Raw genomic sequence first — 18,960 nt, 5'->3', positions numbered from 1 at the left:
GCGAAGGACAAGCCGCCGCCAGGCTCCGGGGCCCGGGCAGCGGGCAACACCAAGGCCGCTCCGGGTCCCAGGAGGGCGACGCGAACAGCCACCACCGAGCCGCTGCCCCGGGCCGGAAAGCCGCCGCCACCTCCGCCGGGGGTCGAGTCATTGCCAGCTGCTGCCAAAGGCCGAAAAGCCAAACGTGGCTCGGGGGCTCCCCCCTCCCGGCCCGCGGGGACCCCCGCCCCAGCCGCCCCGATTCCTGCCGTGATCCTCGCCGTGACCTCAGCGGCCGGGTGCCAGGCGCCCGGCTCGCGCTTCAGCCACACGGATAGCAGCTCGGACCTCTCCGATTGCCCCTCCGAACCCCTGTCGGACGAGCAGCGCCTGCTCCCAGCCGCCAGCAGCGATGCGGAGTCCGGCACAGGCTCCAGCGACCGAGAACCCCTGCGAGGAGCCCCCACGACGAACCCCGCCGCCCGAGGGGCGCAGCCTGGCAGCCCAGAGCTCCCGGCGCTTCTCGCAGCGCCCCTGCCCGTCTGCGTTAGTCCGGGGGGCTGGGGCAGCCTGGGCAGCGCTCCTGCGGGGTCCTCGGGGCCCAGCGTGGTGGAGGATGTCGGGGGACGTGCGCCGCCGGAGCGAGGGCTCTCCGGGACCCCCCTCAAAGATCCCAGCCCTAGCGAGCAGCCCCGTCTGGTGCCCTCCGTGGCGGCGGCCGAGGAGGAGGAGCTGCTGCGGGAGATGGAGGAGCTGCGCTCGGAGAACGACTATCTCAAGGTGAGCAGCCGGCTACACAGCAGGTGTCAGGAAGGCGACTCCGAGGGTCTCAGTGCGGGTGGGACATGTGTTGACCAGCGCTTTCTTCCTTGTCCCCTTTTCCTGTCCCCGAGCAAGTTGAGTATTGGGAACTTTAGCTGTAACTTCTGCAAGAACAAGACCTGTTAGGTCCTGGCTGCCGCCTATCAGCCCACTTAGCTTTACTTGTTTCCAGAGGTCTGGTTTCTCTCCGCTGCCTTTGCCTGGTATGTACTGGGAAGAGGGTCTAGAGTCAGGTTTTGAATCATGATGTGTACCCACTACCCTCATGCGAGTTCGCCCTCCTCAGCTCGGGAGCCGGCATCTCTGACCTGGGAGCGCAGGTCCCGCCACGTGCTGGGGAGGTGTCAGTTCCGGTGGATGCACTGGCTCAGCTTGCGCACAGCCTGCACTTCTGCAGTTACAGAGCCAGACACACTCGGTGTGTCCCTTGGGAGCACCACAGCACACGCCGAGGGGACCTTGCTGTTTAGGCGATAAACCTTAAATTCAGAGGTCCCGTGAGTGTGGCCTGGATTGAAGGACAACCATGTTTTTCTGGGCACCCCTTTGCCAGCCTCCTGAAGCCCGTTTTCCCTGTGGGGAGAGGCCACTTAATTCCTTCCACCCGCCAGAGCACTTTCGAGGGAATGGCAGTCTCTGCTGCCCGGTCTCAGAGCCTTCTCTGGCAGGGCCTGGGAACAGGGTGGCCCTTGGTTTTGTTAGCTTTGGGGTTCTCCATCGGGCTCCATGTTTTTTTCTGAGGGAAAGACTGACTCTGCAGGGTTTAGACAGTGTGTGTGTGTGTGTGGGGAGGGGGGAGAATGGGGACCTTTAAGACAATGCAGGTGATGAGAGAAAATAAGGGGCTTGTTGAGGGCAACTTTTAGTTGGTTATAATCCTCTGGTTAATAAATAGCTCCAGTGGAGTATGTCCGTTCCTGTCTCTGGTAAGGTGGCAATAGAGCCCCCCAGGCCAGTGGGTTATGTGGCCTGTGCTATTCTCTCAGCAAATGAGGAACCTACCAGGTTGAAGTGTGGGCTTCTGTAAGGTGAGTGGTAGTGACCTCTGCCTCTCTGATCAGGTTAATTGAGGATTATTCCCGAGCCCAAACCTCCTCTTATCAGGAGATAAGTGGTTGGTTATTTGAGTATGCAGAGAGCTATCAGCAAGGCAGAGGAGGAGAAAGAAGAGCAGAAGGAGCGGGCTGGGACTGGGGTGGGGTGGGGTGGGGGTGGGGTGGTGAGCGGAGTGGGGGGTGTGAGGTATTTCAAATAGTGCATTTGCTTTTGTCACCTGCTCTTATGTAAGAGACAACAGGAGGGAATTAGAAGGTTTGAAGAGAAAGAGCAACCGTGTTGTGTGTGACTCTGCCCTGAAAGCAATGCTTTTTAAAATCTCAACAAGTAAATGTAACCTCCTTGAGGAGAGAAGGATAATCTTGTTCAGTTTTGTAGCCCTAATTCAGCATAATCCTGACCTACAATATTGCAGAGTGAGGGATATTTATCCCAACTGTAACTGCTAAGCAAAAGATGTGGGTTTTGTTTGTTTGTTTTTAAGATCTTTCTCATTACATCTTTGATCTCAAGATAAGCAGTTAGACATCATTGCAGGATTCATTCCTAGGTAACTGGACATTTGCTTTATCTTTTCCTGTTCTCAGTGAATAAAATGGGCATCTAACCTTAAGCCTAATTTGATATTTCAATGAATTTTCACAACATTATAATTGTATATTTATCACAACCCTAATTTTACAAGGAGACTGAGAATCCAGCAAGTTTAAATGACTTGCCCAAGGTGATACAGCTAGTGAAAGTTTCTATTTACCCAGCCTTCAAAGCCTTTGCTTATTTTACCCATCCAGGCTATATATCTATTTCCACCACGACGGCTTTTCACAGAATATACCACTTGCTGTAGAGTTGTTTTAGTAGCTCAAAACTTTCCCAAGTGTTTAGCTCTCCTAAGGGACCTCTGTTTTCTTTTTAGGTGATTGGGAGATAATGAACACTTCTTCACTAGCCTGTGTATGAAATGGCCAAATAAATCCTCTGGTGGTGTTTCTCTTGTGGGAAGTGTTCAGTTGCTGTTGCCTGGGAAGCACATATCATGCCCACTTACTACGCCAGGGTCCCCCCCCCCCAGTCATTCCCACAACAGCAGGAGAGAGAAATGGTAGAGGGGCCTAAGGAGGCAGCAATACTCAACAATTGGAGATACATGTGTGAATTGCATGTTTGCTAACTCAAAGGCTTAAATTGCAATTGTTCATTTTGGAAAATAAACACAACCACCCTGCTAGACTATTTTTTAAAGTGATTTTTATGGAGGGGACATTGCTTTACAACATTATATATGTTTTAGGGGTGTAGGATCACAGCTCCACAAGTGTAAGTTAACACACCACACCTACTGCCAAAGTTGGGGTGATCCTCCATGGAAATCCATTGAGTTTACTTCCTCCCCCCTTCGCTCCCACTCTCAGCCCTGCCATTCTGGTAGCTCCAGCCCTGCAGTCAATTTTCAAATGTTCATTTTGTTCTGTAAATGACTTTTCCTTTGCTTTGTTTTTTATTTGCCACATATGAAAGAGATCATCAAGTGTTGGGCTTTCTCCTACTGACTTACTGCCCTGGTGGATTTTGCTAAAGGTCAGTGAGCTGCCCACTTACGTGAAATCAACTCTGAATTTCAGTGACTTCACTGGGCAAAGGCAGGAGGCATGAGCACATAGAGTATGTATATTATAAATAGAAGTTCTCTTTTTTTTGTTTAGTAGTTAGTAAATAAGAGGCTCCCTTGACCTACTGCTCACTTAGGGAATGTTGCTCAGCACTTTCCCCATTAGATATAGCATCTGCCTACTGTTCCCTAACAAGAAGAGACCCAGCCCAGATGCTGTACTTTGATATATTCTGGAGGTCTGTGACCACATGAAGTATTGCGTCCTTTCCTGAGTCGGTTTGGTCACCACTGCTGTAAAGGACTGTCACTATTTCTGAGCTAAAATGACCTAAACATAACCAAACAGAAAAATGGCCTATACTACCAATTTTGTTGATCATAAAATTCAAGTGGAATTCTCTTCTTGTTTTTTAGCCAGATTGCTGGATTTTTTAAAATAGCAAATGGCATGAGAGAAGTGCCTGACTTCTGTTGTGCTGTGTGGGTCTGTGCTGGGCCTCCCTGACCTTACTGTCTGCTCTTCTCTACCTGCATTAAAGGGCACCAGAGAGACTATAAGAAAAATGTAGGTTTACTCAATCGGTGTAGCTGGTTTTGCCTGAAACCCCGGGCAGTCTCCCTACCTCTGATGAACTTTAGGAATTAAGGCGAGCAGTTGCATACAGTTATCCAAAGACTTTTGCTTTTCCAAACCAAACTCAGTCATGTTTCTTAATGATGAGAACTTGTACGAAATGATGCTGGTATTTTGCCTGCTGCCTGCCACAACTGTGTTTTGCTCCGGTGCTCTGAGACAATCAGATGAGCTTTAGTGCTCATTGTGAACATATTAATTATGTTCTCTGTTTCCACAGGCATTCAGAAGGATTTAATCACTTCATGATTATTGGCCTATTTTGAACATGTGTTTATTGTTACTAGGGATGCACTTGTAATATCTCTTTCCACCACCCCTATTCTTCTCCCCTCTACCCCCATAGTGTTTTCCAAAAGGATGGGTGAGGTTGGTCTGGGGGATAGGCTACCTAGTTCTGCTCTGCTTTCTGAGTTATTTCATAAGAATTGTTTTGGGTTAAAATGAAAGAAGTTAGTTCCAGCTGTAAGATAATGGTGGATTCTTTGAGAGGAATAATTTCCTCAGGGAAGTCCCTGGCCAGGTCACTTGAGTTTTATAGCTTGTGGGCATCGCCTTGATCCAGCCTTACATTCTGCCTCTCACCTGAGGCTGTTTCTGAGTTTCAAGTTCTGAGTGATTCTGCTGAATTTGGCTTTGTGGATTCTGGGCCCTAAGGGGCGACTGCAGTGGGGTGGGGGCTCCCAGCCTGGGACTGACAGGATCCTCTGAAGGAAGAATAAGCAGTCTGAGGAACTAAAGTGCTTAGCTCTTCGTTTCCTCCCAGAGCCCTGCTCCTTCTCCCTTCCTTTTGAAGGGTTAAAGTAGACAGTATTCCTATTCTTTCGTGACATTCCACCTTCCACATCCATTCTTTATTCAAAGCATGAAAGAAGGGCTGTGATAATCTTAGGTGGCAAGATAATGTAGACGAGGGCAAATGCAGCCAGCCAGCTGCTGGGAGAACTGTCACTTGGTAAACAATGGCAGCAGCCCCTGCTTCTTCTTAGCTCCAGCTGGGACTCTGCAGAGAACATTTTCATTGTCCAGAGGGAAATGAGGTGGATTATTTGTATATTACAACAGACAATAGCTTCTGTCTGTAACTCCCAGAAGATGGAATTATTGTGACAGTAGCAAATGACTGCTTCTACTGTCCAAAGTGGATCTACTTAAAGAGGGGTTATTAAAACCAGTTATTGATTTCAGTTGTTTAAAAGAGGTTAAGTTTGGAATAAAATTATCAGTGTGATAGAGTTTTCATCACATCTAACAAGAAACCATAAACTCAGTTGTTTATATGTGTGGCTAAAACTATGCTTATAGAGGTTTGAAACATTTCATTTTCATCTAATCTAGTGCAGAGTACTCATTGTTCCTCCCTCCAGTTTCGTAAATAGAAGGTATGATTTGTTATCTGCAGGTAAAGGGAAATCATCATCCTTTTTAGGTTTATATGATTTCAAGATTTCATTATATATTGAATTAAAGCTAGTTTGGCTTTTCAATGAGATAGTAATCTAAAGTCTAAATATCTGACAGACCTCAGGAGAATTCAGTATATAATTGTTACTTAAGGGCATTTTATATATATATACATAGACACACACGCACACATTGTCATGTTCATCACCAAATACCTAATTTCATTTCAACCCCATACAACTGACCCAAGTTACCCAAATTACCCACCCCACTCTTTCTACTTCCATTCTACAGTGTTGCTCCTGTAGTCCAAGACTTTGTTTTTGTTTTGTTTTGTAGTGCATTTGTTTTGTTTTTCTACTGCACATGAGGAAATCATACGGCTTTTGTCTTTTTCCATCTGATTGGTTACACTGAGCATAATATCTTCTAGGACCATGTTCTTGCAAAGGTTAAGGGTAATTTTTGTTCTTATAAATTTTATGTAAAAAAACACAACAGCAATTTTCCACTTTTACTTACTGTGCCTCAGTTATATCTGACAGAAACATCATATGTTTTGCTTGATTTGGTTTTTGTAAATATTTAAATGCAGATATCTTTAAGGTTCTTTAATACAGTGTTTTCTAAACTAGAGCATGCTGTCAGAAAATTAATGTAATGTTAGTTTGAAAATAGCTGTCCTTCATGACTCTAATCCAAATAATCACAGTTTTCACTTTTCAAACATCTGCTGCCAGTTTACATGGTTTATAATTTGCTTTTCTTGTAAGTTCTTTTTACTGAACCTGAAAATTGCTTCTTTTAAGGTTTTATGAAAAGAGTGGAAACACTGGCCTTTTTCCATCTTCAAAAAATAAATTGTTGTTGGGAAACCATTTAAATTGTGAGAGTCTCAACTTACTCATTTTGAAACTGGGGTTTTGATGTCTTTGCTGCACAATGCAATGTTTCTTTTCCTGGACACCAGTTGCAGTGTGGATATGGTCAGCTTTTATTACCCAGCTTTTATTATTTTGTGCTGATGGTGGGCTCTTAAAAGTATAATTTAAGTCCTATGGTTGTAGCAAATAATTTATACTATTTATTGGAAAGAGTGTGTGCTTGGAACCAGACACCTGGGTTTGCAGTGTAGATTCCACTTGATAGTTATGAAGCTCTGGACAGATCAGTCAGACTGGCTTTGATTTCCTTGTCTATTAAATGGGGATCATATATTCCCGGGAGAGTTATTATAGGGCTAGCAGTGAAGGTAAAGTGCTTAATAAAAGATGTCCTGGTCTACAGATAAAACATCAATTATAGAAGTAATGGTTCAAATAAATACATGCAATTATGTCTCTCCGATTTTCTTTCCAGTGCAACTAATGTTGCTGAATATTTATGCCAAAATATTAAATTTTTACTTCTTGACTGCTCAGCTATTTGGAGGTATAGGTTCACTTGACATTAACACTTTTTTTTTTTAACCATTAGTTTGATGAAGGCCTACTGTAGCAAAGTGAAAGCTACATATTATTTTTATGGGTGAAAGTTGTGTCTTGTAACTTCTTATGGCTACCTCACATTTTAAAAACTTATGAGTGAACTATTGCCTCAGTTACAGGCCATAGTGACTTGGCTTTTATGGACAAGTTTTCTAGTAGGAAATATTTCCTTTCTTGAACAGAATGCCCAAAGTCACTGAGCCTTAGGTCTGCTATATATATTTGTATGTATGAATACACATCTAGTGATTATTGCTTGCATTAAACTATTTTTTATTAGTTACCCATTGAAACAACTACCTTTTAATTGTACTCAGGTGTAATTATGGAGGTTAGGCCATTCCCATAGTCAGATCTATCACATTCACAGGTGGAACATGATTGAAACTTGACTTCGATTTTGAAGACTCAGGATTAGTTTTCCATCCACAAGGCCTTTTTAGCTTGGGGCCTATGCTTGATCTCTTCTAGTTGGGCTTGACCCTGATGATTTGGGTAAGAGACAAAGCTCTCACACAGCATCCTCACAGTCTTGGTATGGGGACTAGGCACCAGGAACAACCTCTTCTTTGTTGCAGTTACAGCTCTCCCCAAAATAGCTGTGTTTTCCTATCCCATGAAAAGCCAAACCCATCCATTCTGTTCATGTTTCTCAACTGACTGACTCCTGTACTTGATCCAGTAGCAGGAGCAAACTAAATAGCAAGAGGAGAGCTGACAAGGGTGTCAAGAGTTTAAAAGAGATTTTTTTTCCTTGAGTCTCAATATTTATTAATTGAACAAAATAAATGGGGATGACTTTGTGAATCCTATTCTGGATGCACATGAAGCCATCAGTTATCAAATTAATAAAGACAATTCCTAGAATGCTGTCCTTCATTTGCTTTCTTCCAAACAAACTATTCCTCTGTAAAATATTTTGTAATACATCAGCAGAGTTCATATCTGAAATACTCCAGCGATGCCTATGGCTTTGGGGAGAAATTGTCATAATTAGGCTATGAGTCGGTAGCATAGTAAAGGTGCTGTTGTGTCCAACTTTGCTGCCTTTGAGCTTTGACTTTCTAGGTGTTGACTGGTCTTCATGGGTATTCAATCCACAAATATTTAGTAAAGGCCTTCAGCGTGACAGAAAGGAGTGAGACACTCAATGGGGATACCATTTAGTGTGGGCTACCCTTAATATATAGGAAGAAGCACAAATATTATTAGCTGGTGATACGAGGTAAAAAGAAAACAAAGCAAGTCAAGGAATAGAGGGTTGGAGGAGGGAAGGGTGGTCAGAAAAGGCATTGTATGCCTTCCAGATTTTGTGACTGTGGCCATGAACTTGGCAGACAGCTGAGAAGGAGCATTTAAGAAGAAGGCAAAGCAGGTGAAAGACCTGGAGTGCCCTGGTCCGATGAGAGCAGCCATGTGGCAAGGAACCCCTGGAGGCCCTGGTGAGGACTTCAGATCATTTTCTCAATGTGATGGGAACCCCTAGAGGGTTCAGTTAGGGGAAGGAAGGTGGTCTGAGTTTCATATTAAAGGGTGCACTCTCTGGGTACAGAGTGAGACTTCTTTCATGACTATAGAAGATGAAAGGGAGAATCAGGGACCCCAGTGATGAAATGAGCTGTATATGCCATTGCTGCCTTGAGAGGGGTGGGGACTTGGGCTAGTGGAATGATGTAGAGGTGCTGGGAATGTAGCTGACAGCACTGGGCTGTGTGTGGAAGGGGGAGGAACTAGGAGAGCCCCAAGGTTAACTCTAGAATTTTTTTTCTGCATCCAGAGTGTCTTCTTGCTGATGCCAGAATAGAATGGAGAAGGATCAGTGGATGGAAAAAACCAAACCTGATGTGTATTTGAAATGATGCAAAAGGGGTTATCTTTAGAATTGTGAGTCACATAGTGAATGCTGAGATTTCTGTTGTGGAACAGAATTTTAGGGACATTGCAAGCATGTTATAATTTCATGGCAATTCACAGTTACAATCCCACTAAAGTTTATGTTCTTTGAAGGCAGGGTCTGTCTGACTCATTTTAGTACCTAGATTGTGCTTTAGAAATAGCCAATGTTTGGTTTGATTGTAAAGACTTAATTATCTTCAGATTTGATTATATAAGGAAATATTGGGAGTACAATGCATGCTGAAAAACATAATAATCTAGAATGGTTTTGATTTCTGTAACCATAAGATTTAAACAGACATCTGGTGATACTGTCTTAAGGTAAGATTTTCCAGAAACTCTACGCCCTCTGAGACAGGTTGGCCCAAGCAGATGGTTTCTGTGCAGGTTCATATTGGGTGTGTTGGGGTAGGGGTGGAGAGAAGACACCACCCTTTTAGATGGACTCGGCTTATCAATCTAGTCCTCTTGGCTTGTGTAGGATGAGTTGGATGAACTCCGTGCTGAAATGGAAGAGATGAGAGACAGCTATTTGGAAGAAGATGTTTACCAGCTGCAGGAGCTACGGCGAGAATTGGACCGTGCTAATAAAAACTGCCGAATTTTACAGTACCGCCTTAGAAAAGCTGAGCAGAAAAGCTTGAAAGTAGCTGAGACCGGTCAGGTGGATGGCGAGCTTATCCGAAGTCTGGAGCAGGACTTGAAGGTGAGTGAATAGGGCTGTGGGATGCACATTCCCAGAAAGGGTCACCAATCTGAAAAAGCAGGCCTCGGACCTTGTTCTCACTCACATCATCCTCATCTTCTCTTTGTGAATCTCCCTCAACAAGCTTCAGCGTAAACAGTCTTTGTTTACTTTGTGACTTACAGGGTATGTGTAGTTGTGTGACTTTAATGGGTAAAGATCTAAGTCTGTCATCTGAACTGGACTTTTAAAATCTACCAAAAAAAAAAGAAGAAAAGAGAAAAGAAGTCATAGTCATGGATCAACAGAGAAAAAGAATTAACACCTGCCAATTAGTTTGGCAATTGTATAGACATTGTACAGAGACTTTTTCTAAAGATCTGACATGGTTTGTTAAAAATACCAGTTATCAATGCTGTTATAGTCAAAGACTACTGCTAAAGTTGACCATAATTACTAAACATTTTTATATTTATATAGTTTCTAGGGTGCAGAAAACCTGAAATGACTATAATCCAAGTGAGAATGTGCAGTGGTGATTTAACTGAAGGAGACTGAGGGTCAGAACTAATTGTCTGAAGTGTCTTTGAGAACCATTGACAGAAATGAGAATGAGATGAAGAAATCCCAGACTTTGTACCATTTACTGTCTCCATGGGCAGCACAGCTTCTCTCATGCCTCGATTATCAAATCATTTATCTAGCGATGCATTTATTATGCATAGTGTCCTCCTTATTATGGGAGTACTTATGAAATCTCATTCAGCCTTTCATTATTACAGGAAAAGGATCTTTGTAATTCTATCAAATTTATAAACCGCTAAGAAAATGTCATGCATTGTGATAGAAGAGTGATTTATATTTTTCTTGCAAAATTACTTTCCTCATTTCCTTTTAGAAAATAAAAACGTTTAGCTGCTTATAACATTCACATTTTCACATAGGTGACAATTTATAACTTGGCTATATTAACACCTGCTTTCTGCAGAATTATTTTATTTTTTAGCAGATAGGCCTAGTATTACCTTTACACAAGTAATGCTTATTTTATTATTATTATTTCTAATTTATCATTTAAGGCATGTACAACCGGAAAGGTGCACATTACCTAGAGTGATCTTCTAGTCAGATGAAAGTCATAGCTTTCATGTTTTAAACTAATAATGCAAGGGTTTTTGCTCTTTTGTGTGTTACCATGTTAGTGATTCTGCTTCTGTAGTTGTTTGAACGTTTTCTCAGTCCAGGAAAAGTACATCCTCATGACTTTCTCTGTGGGTTGATACAGGTAGCCAAAGATGTATCTGTCAGACTGCACCATGAACTTGAAACTGTGGAAGAAAAGCGGGCTAAAGCCGAAGATGAAAATGAAACTCTCCGACAGCAGATGATTGAAGTGGAAATCTCCAAACAGGCCCTTCAGAATGAGCTGGAGAGACTAAAAGAGGTAATCCAGAGATCTCTGGGCGTTTCTCCCTGGGGTTTAACTGGTAGGAACATAAGACTCCAAGTGGGCAAACCATAGATTCTCTATGTGACCTGGGACGGAAGAATGGTTTTAGCATTTTGTATGGCCTTATAAAGAACAATAATAACCATGCAAAAACAAACCTACAAAAGCAAGGAAGACTGTAGGCAAAGACTGTATGTTGCTTACAAAGCCTAAAATATTTTCTTTCTGAATCTTTACAGAAGTCTTGTTGAATTCTTGTCTAATTTTTTAAAATATAATTTCCTTTTAGATAAGCTGGTTATTAATCCCTTTTTTATGTCCAAATGGGATATGGTATTACTAGAACATAAAATTAAGCAGGAGCTTTATCTTGAGGGTTTTTTTCTTCCAGTGAGCTGGGAAGTGTTTTAGGGTTGTCTGTTAGACCTGTCTGAACAGATTAACTGTGTGTTCTACCTATACTTATTTTAAAAAAAATTTGGGGAATGAATGTATTTTAGTAAAATGGTCTAGAAAATGAATATATGTATGTCATTATTTTCAGTTGCATACTGTTCTGTTGTTGACTTCCAGTATAAGATTAAAGCGGAATATGATTTAGGAAAATACCCTATGTATTAATGAAATGAAAAAGTATTGGGAAGCTTTAAAATGATGGCTGAAACTATCATATTACCTACTAACAACCTTATTCAATAGCTCATCTTTCCTTTGGATAACTTTCCTGAGTCACACAGTCTTTTCCCATCCACCCAATGGTCCATTCTCCCACTTATAATTCAGGCTTTGTACTAGGCCTTGGTTTTGCAGATATCTCAATATATAGCAGTAAAGGGCTGTATTCAAGGTATTTACAGGTCAGGTTGGCACAGGATATAAAGCAAATAAATAGCCCTATGGGAAAAGAAATGATTACTGATATGGCCGGACAAAGACCTTTAGAGAGCTGTGATGCTGGGTCCAACTGAATGTGGGAGGGAGGTAGAGGGGGTCTCCTTCCTTCCTTTGGGGGGTTAAAATACTCTAAAGGAATGTTCACTTGGGACACAGTACTTTTTTTTTTTTTTAAGATTTATTTATTCATACAGAACTGGGGTATAGGCCATAGATGCGGAGGGTGTGAGGATTCACCAGGGACAGAGTGGGGAGCAGAACAGGCAGATTGAGGAAGTACACTGCTGAGGGGAGCAGCGGGCGGGTCAGGAGAGGTCTGCCAGGCCATGTGGATCTCCTCCTGGGCAAGCGGGGATCAAACTCATGCGGAAGTGGCTTAAGCCTCTTAGTGCAGTGCTTTAACCCGCTGCGCCACCAGGGAGGGCCCACAGTACTTTTCTTTAACCTCCAGAGTTGCAATCAAAACTGGTAGGACTATATATTTATAACAGATTTCTAAATGAGTTGTTGAGCTGTTGTCTGAATGAATTGTAAAGTGCTAGTCCAACATAGTTGGTGCTGGCAGGCTGCTGCAGCGCTGAGCCTTGACCACGTGGCACAGGGCTCAGAGGTGGCCAAGGGTATAGTTATTGGAGAGTGCCAGCTGTGGCCTTCATGCATGGGTTCTTTTGACCAAAGGCAGAACAAAATAGGCTATGAATTTTGCTGTAGGGTGAAGATCATATTTTTGCTCTCCCGAGTGTTGCTCATTAGTGTTCACCATGTAAGTTTTGCAAATGGATGTGTCACATTCTGCAAAAGGCGATATTGTGTGTGTGTTTCTATGACAGGGGGTAGTTGCAGATGCACGCGTGCCCCTCGGCACACAGACCTGCACCCCTTCATCTCTAGTGCCGCTGGGACTTTTCTTCAGCTGCAAGCTGTGTTTTCAGCCGAATGCTGGACTTCTCCAGTATGAATTTCTCCTAGCACTTCAAACTCAGTGTGCCCCCAAACAGCTCCCACCCTTGCCCGTCTGCACCTCCTCTGTCTTTCCCATTGGTCAGTGGTGCCACTGCCTTTTTAATTGCCCAACATAAACAGTGGCAATTTATTGTTTCTCGTGCTTCTCATTCAGTTGCCTGCTTTGGGCATGTGCCTGCCTTCTGCTGTCCTGCTTTTACAGTCTTCTTTTTTTTTTCACCCGATACCCGAATGAACCTCAAAAATAATGCTAAGTAAAAGAAGCTAGATGTGTTGAATGATCCAGTTTATAGGAAGTATCCAGGCTAGGTAAATCCATAGAGACAGAAAACAGATTTTGATTTCCAGGGGCTGGAGATAGAGGACCACCTAGTGGGTGCGTGAGTTTCTTTGGGAATCATGAAAATGTTTTAGAACTAGATAGGGGATAGTTTTGTGACAGTTTGTATATGTACTAAATGCCACTTCACTGTATACTTTAAATGGATCAGTTTGATCTCAATTAAAAACTAGTAGTTTCTCTATTCTACCCATCCGTTCTCCAGTCTCCTCGCAAATGAACATTAAAGGCTGACACTATGCAATCACTGCAGTGAAAGCACACACTGCTTCTGGCCTCTCCCTTTTCTAATATCGCTCCTACAGCTGCCAAATCTGACAGTGTTACTTTCTGCTTTAATAACAAGGTAGGCTTTGTCTCCAGTTGTCTTACTCTTTCATGTGACACGGAGTCTTTCCTCCTGGCCCATTCCTGTGTCCAAGCTAGTGGTCCCACCCATGGCAGTAACCCCTGGAAGAAAAGACAATTGAGAAGACACTGTTTCTTCTTCTAGTTCTTTTTGCATTAGTGGAAGTATTCCTTGAAAAAGTCACTTACTGATGGACGAGCCAAGTGATAAAAGTAAACAATATTAAACCATCTGGAGTTGTGGGTTAACCAGCTTCTGATGAGCCTTAGCTTACTTGCTTGTTTTCTGTGCCTGTTCATGCTATGGACCATGCACTGGAATACACAACACCCCCCTCCATTTGTGCATGCTCTAAACATTTTTTGTTGGCGCCCCATTTATTCATGTATTTCTTTTATTATTCAACTCTCCCTATGGTGGTACATCTCAAAAGGTGGAAAATGGTTGCCCTCAGTTTGAAATTTTAAAGATGACTTAAGTGCTTCCACTCAATAATAATTCCATTCTTCCAAAAGTTTTGAGCACTCTTTGCATGCTAGACACAAATAATAACCAGCAAGCTAGTCAGCACTTGCAGGGGACAGGACATGCTCTAGACAATTTCAGTGAACTTGGAATCATTCAGTAAATGAAATCACAAGGAATCACCTGGCAGACAGATGTGGGACACCTTGCCTCATTGTGCAGGATTTGATAAGAATTCTTGGGGTTTGATTGAGACTTCTTCTGTGTCTAGTAAGTGGTCAGATTTTTAAAATATTTCTTGCATGCTTGGGAAGGATGTGTAGGCACCAATTTTGGGTGAAGAGTTTAATTTAAATACATTCAATTGAAGATTTCAAACTTTAACCAAACAGATTACTGATGTGTTTGAATTTATTTTATCATTGTATTTTATGTTCTTTATATTCCATGACTTTTCTTTTTTCTGTTTGTATTTTAGTGTTACCCGCTTTCTGAATTTTTATTTCTCTTTGTTGATTAGGGAGTTATACATTTTGTTACTACTATTTTTATGATTACTTACTTTTACATGTTTAACATGCATGTGTGACTTAACAAAGTCATTATTTCTATTCTTCTGAATAATATCGGAAACTTAGAAAGCTTTAATTCCATGCAACTTTTGTCTTTCATAATATCGTTATTATTTTAGTATCATCTTTTAAAAAATCATTCCCCTCAAAGTTGAATGATTTAGTAGTTAATACTCACAGGTTTCCCAATCTGTCATTGTTACTTTTGACTATTACTCCTTCCCTCCAAGTTTAGTTTCTTTCTTATTGATCTGTTAATATGTCCTTTGATTTTTTTTTAAGTAGGTAGTGGTATCTTTTACCTTTATTTCATCCACAGTTTTGAAAACTAATTAGTTGGGCATAGAATTATAACACTTTGATAATATCTTAGTATCTTCCAGCTCTACTTTTTTAAGAAGAGGTTTGCTGTGAGCATAATTCTCATTTGCATAGTCTCTCTTTGCATAGTTTCTATTTTTGTGCTTTTCTCTTTGTGTCTCATTCTGGAATTCATTTTGATTTATTTAGATTTATTTTTATTTTTGCTAAGCCTGTTTGTCAACTTTAGTATGTCTTTCATGAAATCTGGAAAATTCTTTCTCTTTGAATAGTGGTCAATAATGAAATTATCTCTTTGAATGGTGCTTGTTTTTCATTCTTTGTATTTCTTCTAGAAGTTCAGTGGGACCGACTGACCATTTTTATTCTAACCTCTATGTCTTCCACTTGTTTCTTTTTTTTCAAGTTGGCATAATTTCTTGACCAAATTACTAATTCTTTACAAAAGAAAATAATAACATTTTTATTCACCATCATATTGTATTTCAGATGAGTTTACCTATATTGTTTGCAATAGATGCTTGTTCTTTTTTATAGATTCTTTATTCTTTTCATTTCTTATTTTTGTTTTAAATCTTTCAGCCTTTTAAACTCATAGTTTCAGTTTGTTCTGTTATCTCAAGTCCTTGGTGTTTCCTAAACCTTTTGTTGATTCTGCTGATTCTCATGCACAGTGGATTTTATTATGAGCTCATTTCAGTGGAAATTCCATGAAGTCTGTTCAAATGTTCTTCTGGAACAATTTCTTTGTTGGCCTTTTTCAAGAGACCTTGGTAGTATCAAACATAGTTGTTAATTTTTGGCTCCTAGAGTAGTATAACAAATGGATAATGCTAATCAAACATACTGGCATGTGATAGAAGCCAAAGATATTTTTGTCCTTCAAAGGAGATTTTTTTTTCCCCCCCCATGACCCAGTGTCCTGAACAGAGGCTTCTCAACTCCCTTCCATCAGTGATTTTTATTTTATTTTTATTTTCAAGAGTAGAGCTCTGCAGTGGGTTGCTTTTGGGTGCATTCACTGAAGTCTCTATTCATTGCCTATTTCTGTGTCTAGTAATTTCTACCATTCACTTCTACCCTCCACCTCTAAACACATATGCTGTGCTAAGTACTCTGGTTTTCAATCTTTCTGTACTTCTGACACTAGGGAATGTTCCTTTCCTTTTTAGTATGAGTTTCACTGCATATAAATTTTTGTTTATTATATTTTTGCAAGTATTTCTAGCTGTTTATTAAAGGGAAAACTCTTGATAGCTCATAATGCTGTGTTGCCAAAACAGGAAGTGACCCTTCAGGGTTCAGTGGAAGCTCATTGGTAGGAGTCATGGAGCCCTACAAGTACCCCGGTCATCATCTAGTGAATGATTCAGCTCTTCTCTCACTTTCTGTGTCATAATTCATCAGCTCCCATTTACCTCAGGACATTTTTTTTTTATTCATGACTTCTATATAATGGCTTTTGTTCATTGTTTTCTCTTTGTGTGTTTGTATCCCACTTCTTCTCAAATCATATGTTAAATCATATGAGATGGTATGTGGAGCTGGATATTTTGAAAAGTGTTTAGGTTATGCAATCACTGACCTTATGGAGAGACCCACGAGGGTTCTTTTATCCCTTCTATTGTGAGAACACAGTAAGAAGACAGTCCTCTATGAACCAGAGTGCCTTCACCAGACACCAGCTCTTCTAAATCTTGCTCCTAGGCTTCCCAGCCTCCAGAACTGTGAAACATAAGTATTTATTCTTTAAACCACCCAGTTTATAGTATTTTTATCTACCCACATAAACTAAAATTGACTCTTTCTACTTCTTTTCTCATTGTGTCAGGACTATCTTTTTGTGTCATTACATTCAAACTTCCAGGTAGCTATAAAGTCTAGAAGCATAAATGTACAAATACAATAAATGGTTTATTGCTGTTGTGCTACAATTTAAAATTTAAGTGTGTCATCTATGTTTCTAGACTTTATGATCCTTTTGTAAGAAAAATATTTGCTTGGGTGAGCGATAGTGGGCAGTGCCTTCATGTCAGGGCATCTACTTGGACTCTGCATGTGGACAGTAGAACCAGCAGATTATGTGGGATCAAGGCAGGCATTCTCCAGGACATCTCATCAGGAGTAAGCAGCACCTATTCTCATTTGCAGTTATAAGTTTGGAGGAGGGGTGTCAGGGTGATTCTAGGTAAAGAACAGGAAGAAGGAGAAATTCTGTTCCATGAGTGTCATTCTAGTTATATAACCTACAAAGTGAATTAGAAATTACCATGGAATGGAAAGTGGGAGCAGGAAGAAACTGAAGTGACTGACGAATTCTCTCCCTGAAATTTGAAACAGGTGATATATTCATGCACATGTGTGTGCTGTTTCTGCACAGGTGTCTGGAGGGAAAATGCTCTCTGTGTCTTTTGTTTAGACCAAGAGGGGTCAGGGATAGGATGGAATAGAGCCATGCCAGCCAAGAGAACACACAGTAGGGGGGTGGGGAATAAGGACATTAGGAGTAGAGCAGCAACTCTAAGAAAGTCTGGCATTCATACTTTGAAGTGCTAAAACTGTTTTTGGTCACTGGAAAGACAGGGAGCATGTGTTCATAAATAGCTCTAATAGTTAATTTTTGCTTGTTTCTGAAAAGGGTGAGCCAAAGCTATCACAGTATTTTTTTTTTGGTTACTAGGAACCATCTCTTCTTGTCAAAATCATGACAAAATTATATGAGGGTCTTGTAGGAGGCTGGTAGCAGCCCTGTGACCCCCTTTACAGCAAGTCCTGGCCCTCTCCATTGGTGAGTGCTCATTGTATCCACCTACGATGCACAGGCCACCATCTTCACTCCTCATGGTGTGGCTGGGATGGAGGAGGGACGGATTGCACATGCTCAACTATTTCAGATGCTGCAGTTTCTTAGATTATCTTTTTCATCAAGTTCTTTTGTCAAAGGAGCATGTTATTTCCACTGTGACTGACTTTAGCTTCTGGGATGCACAGGCACATGTGACCAGACCCCAGCCTGAGGAATGGATGCACTGAGTGTGAAAATCCTTGAGGGGAGTTTGTCAGCAGTCTCAGCACCTGCACCTGCACCTGCACAAAGAAACTGGGGCTCTGGGTCGGCTGTGGTGACCTTTCGTCAGGCAGCTGTGTAGTTGGCAACCAAGCTGGGACTCGACCTTATGTCTCCTGAATCCCAGCCATCTTTTTCTCTTCGCCAGATCAGATCACAGCTCAAGATCCAGCCAGCTTGACTGTCTTTCAGGGGCAGTCACTGGACGAGCAAGCAGGTCCAGGCTTTGGGTCTGATGGGGCTGTGAGGAAGGGCACCTTTATCTTTCTTTTGTCCCATTTATGCTTCTCTATAAAATTAATTTCTGCTTTTAGAAGTATTTATTAAGCTTCTTCTTTCATCTCCACTGAGAAAATTATAGGACGAAGAGAGTAGTATCTACCTTTGAAGAGTGAGCCAGGGCCCTCCCAGCTGGCCTGACACCATACCTCTGTCAGCCCCATGTCCCCTTTTCCTCCCTCCAAGCCCTTCCCCCTCATTCTTTCCCTAAGGTTTCCACTTCTCTCTGTTAAAATGCTGCCCATCCTTTAAGATTCTATGGGAAATTCCACTTGCCCAATGAAGTATTCCATAGTACTCTTCTGGACTCTGAACAAATGTTTTGTTATGACTACACCATTATGTGGTTATTGTAGAATATTTGAAAAGTAAATAAAATTATAGAGGGAGTGGAAGTCCCCATCATACCAATATTCCAGAGATGCATTTGATTTTTCATAACATGCCATATATACTTATTACTGTAGATTTTTTTTTATTTTGAGGTACTCATTGATTTATGAGCTTAAGAAACCCAATCAGTGGGATCTCTTTCACATGATGTAGTCCCATCTATTTATCTTTATCTTCACTATTGTTGCATTGGGTGCTCTATCTTCAAAGATGTTACTGAAGTGTATGTCGTTTAATGTTTTGCCCATTTTTGCTTCCAGGTATTTTATGGTTTCCGTTCTTATGTCTAGGT

At 41.6% G+C, this 18,960-nt stretch overlaps 1 protein-coding gene across 2 annotated transcripts in view; it reads left to right on the top strand.

Annotated features, from left to right (window-relative positions):
* The first annotated feature begins 19 nt into the window (after positions 1–19).
* Positions 20–18,960, top strand: part of MTCL1 (microtubule crosslinking factor 1) — a 119,308-nt gene continuing 100,367 nt past the window's right edge. Inside the window, exons 1-3 of one of the 2 annotated variants that reach the window (XM_012725856.1) lie at positions 20–759; positions 9,372–9,596; positions 10,861–11,019. In XM_012725856.1, coding sequence (XP_012581310.1) covers positions 724–759; positions 9,372–9,596; positions 10,861–11,019 — 420 coding nt within the window. In that variant the 5' untranslated portion in view covers positions 20–723. The remainder of the gene's footprint in view (positions 760–9,371; positions 9,597–10,860; positions 11,020–18,960) is intronic. The other variant, XM_012725855.1, reaches the window with a different exon arrangement.

Source organism: Condylura cristata, unplaced genomic scaffold, assembly GCF_000260355.1.
Source record: "Condylura cristata isolate star-nosed mole 26May11 unplaced genomic scaffold, ConCri1.0 scaffold00016, whole genome shotgun sequence".
NCBI classification, from domain to species: Eukaryota; Metazoa; Chordata; class Mammalia; order Eulipotyphla; family Talpidae; genus Condylura; species Condylura cristata.
Note: the sequence above shows the minus strand (reverse complement) of the source record. Positions and strands in the feature narration are given on the sequence as shown.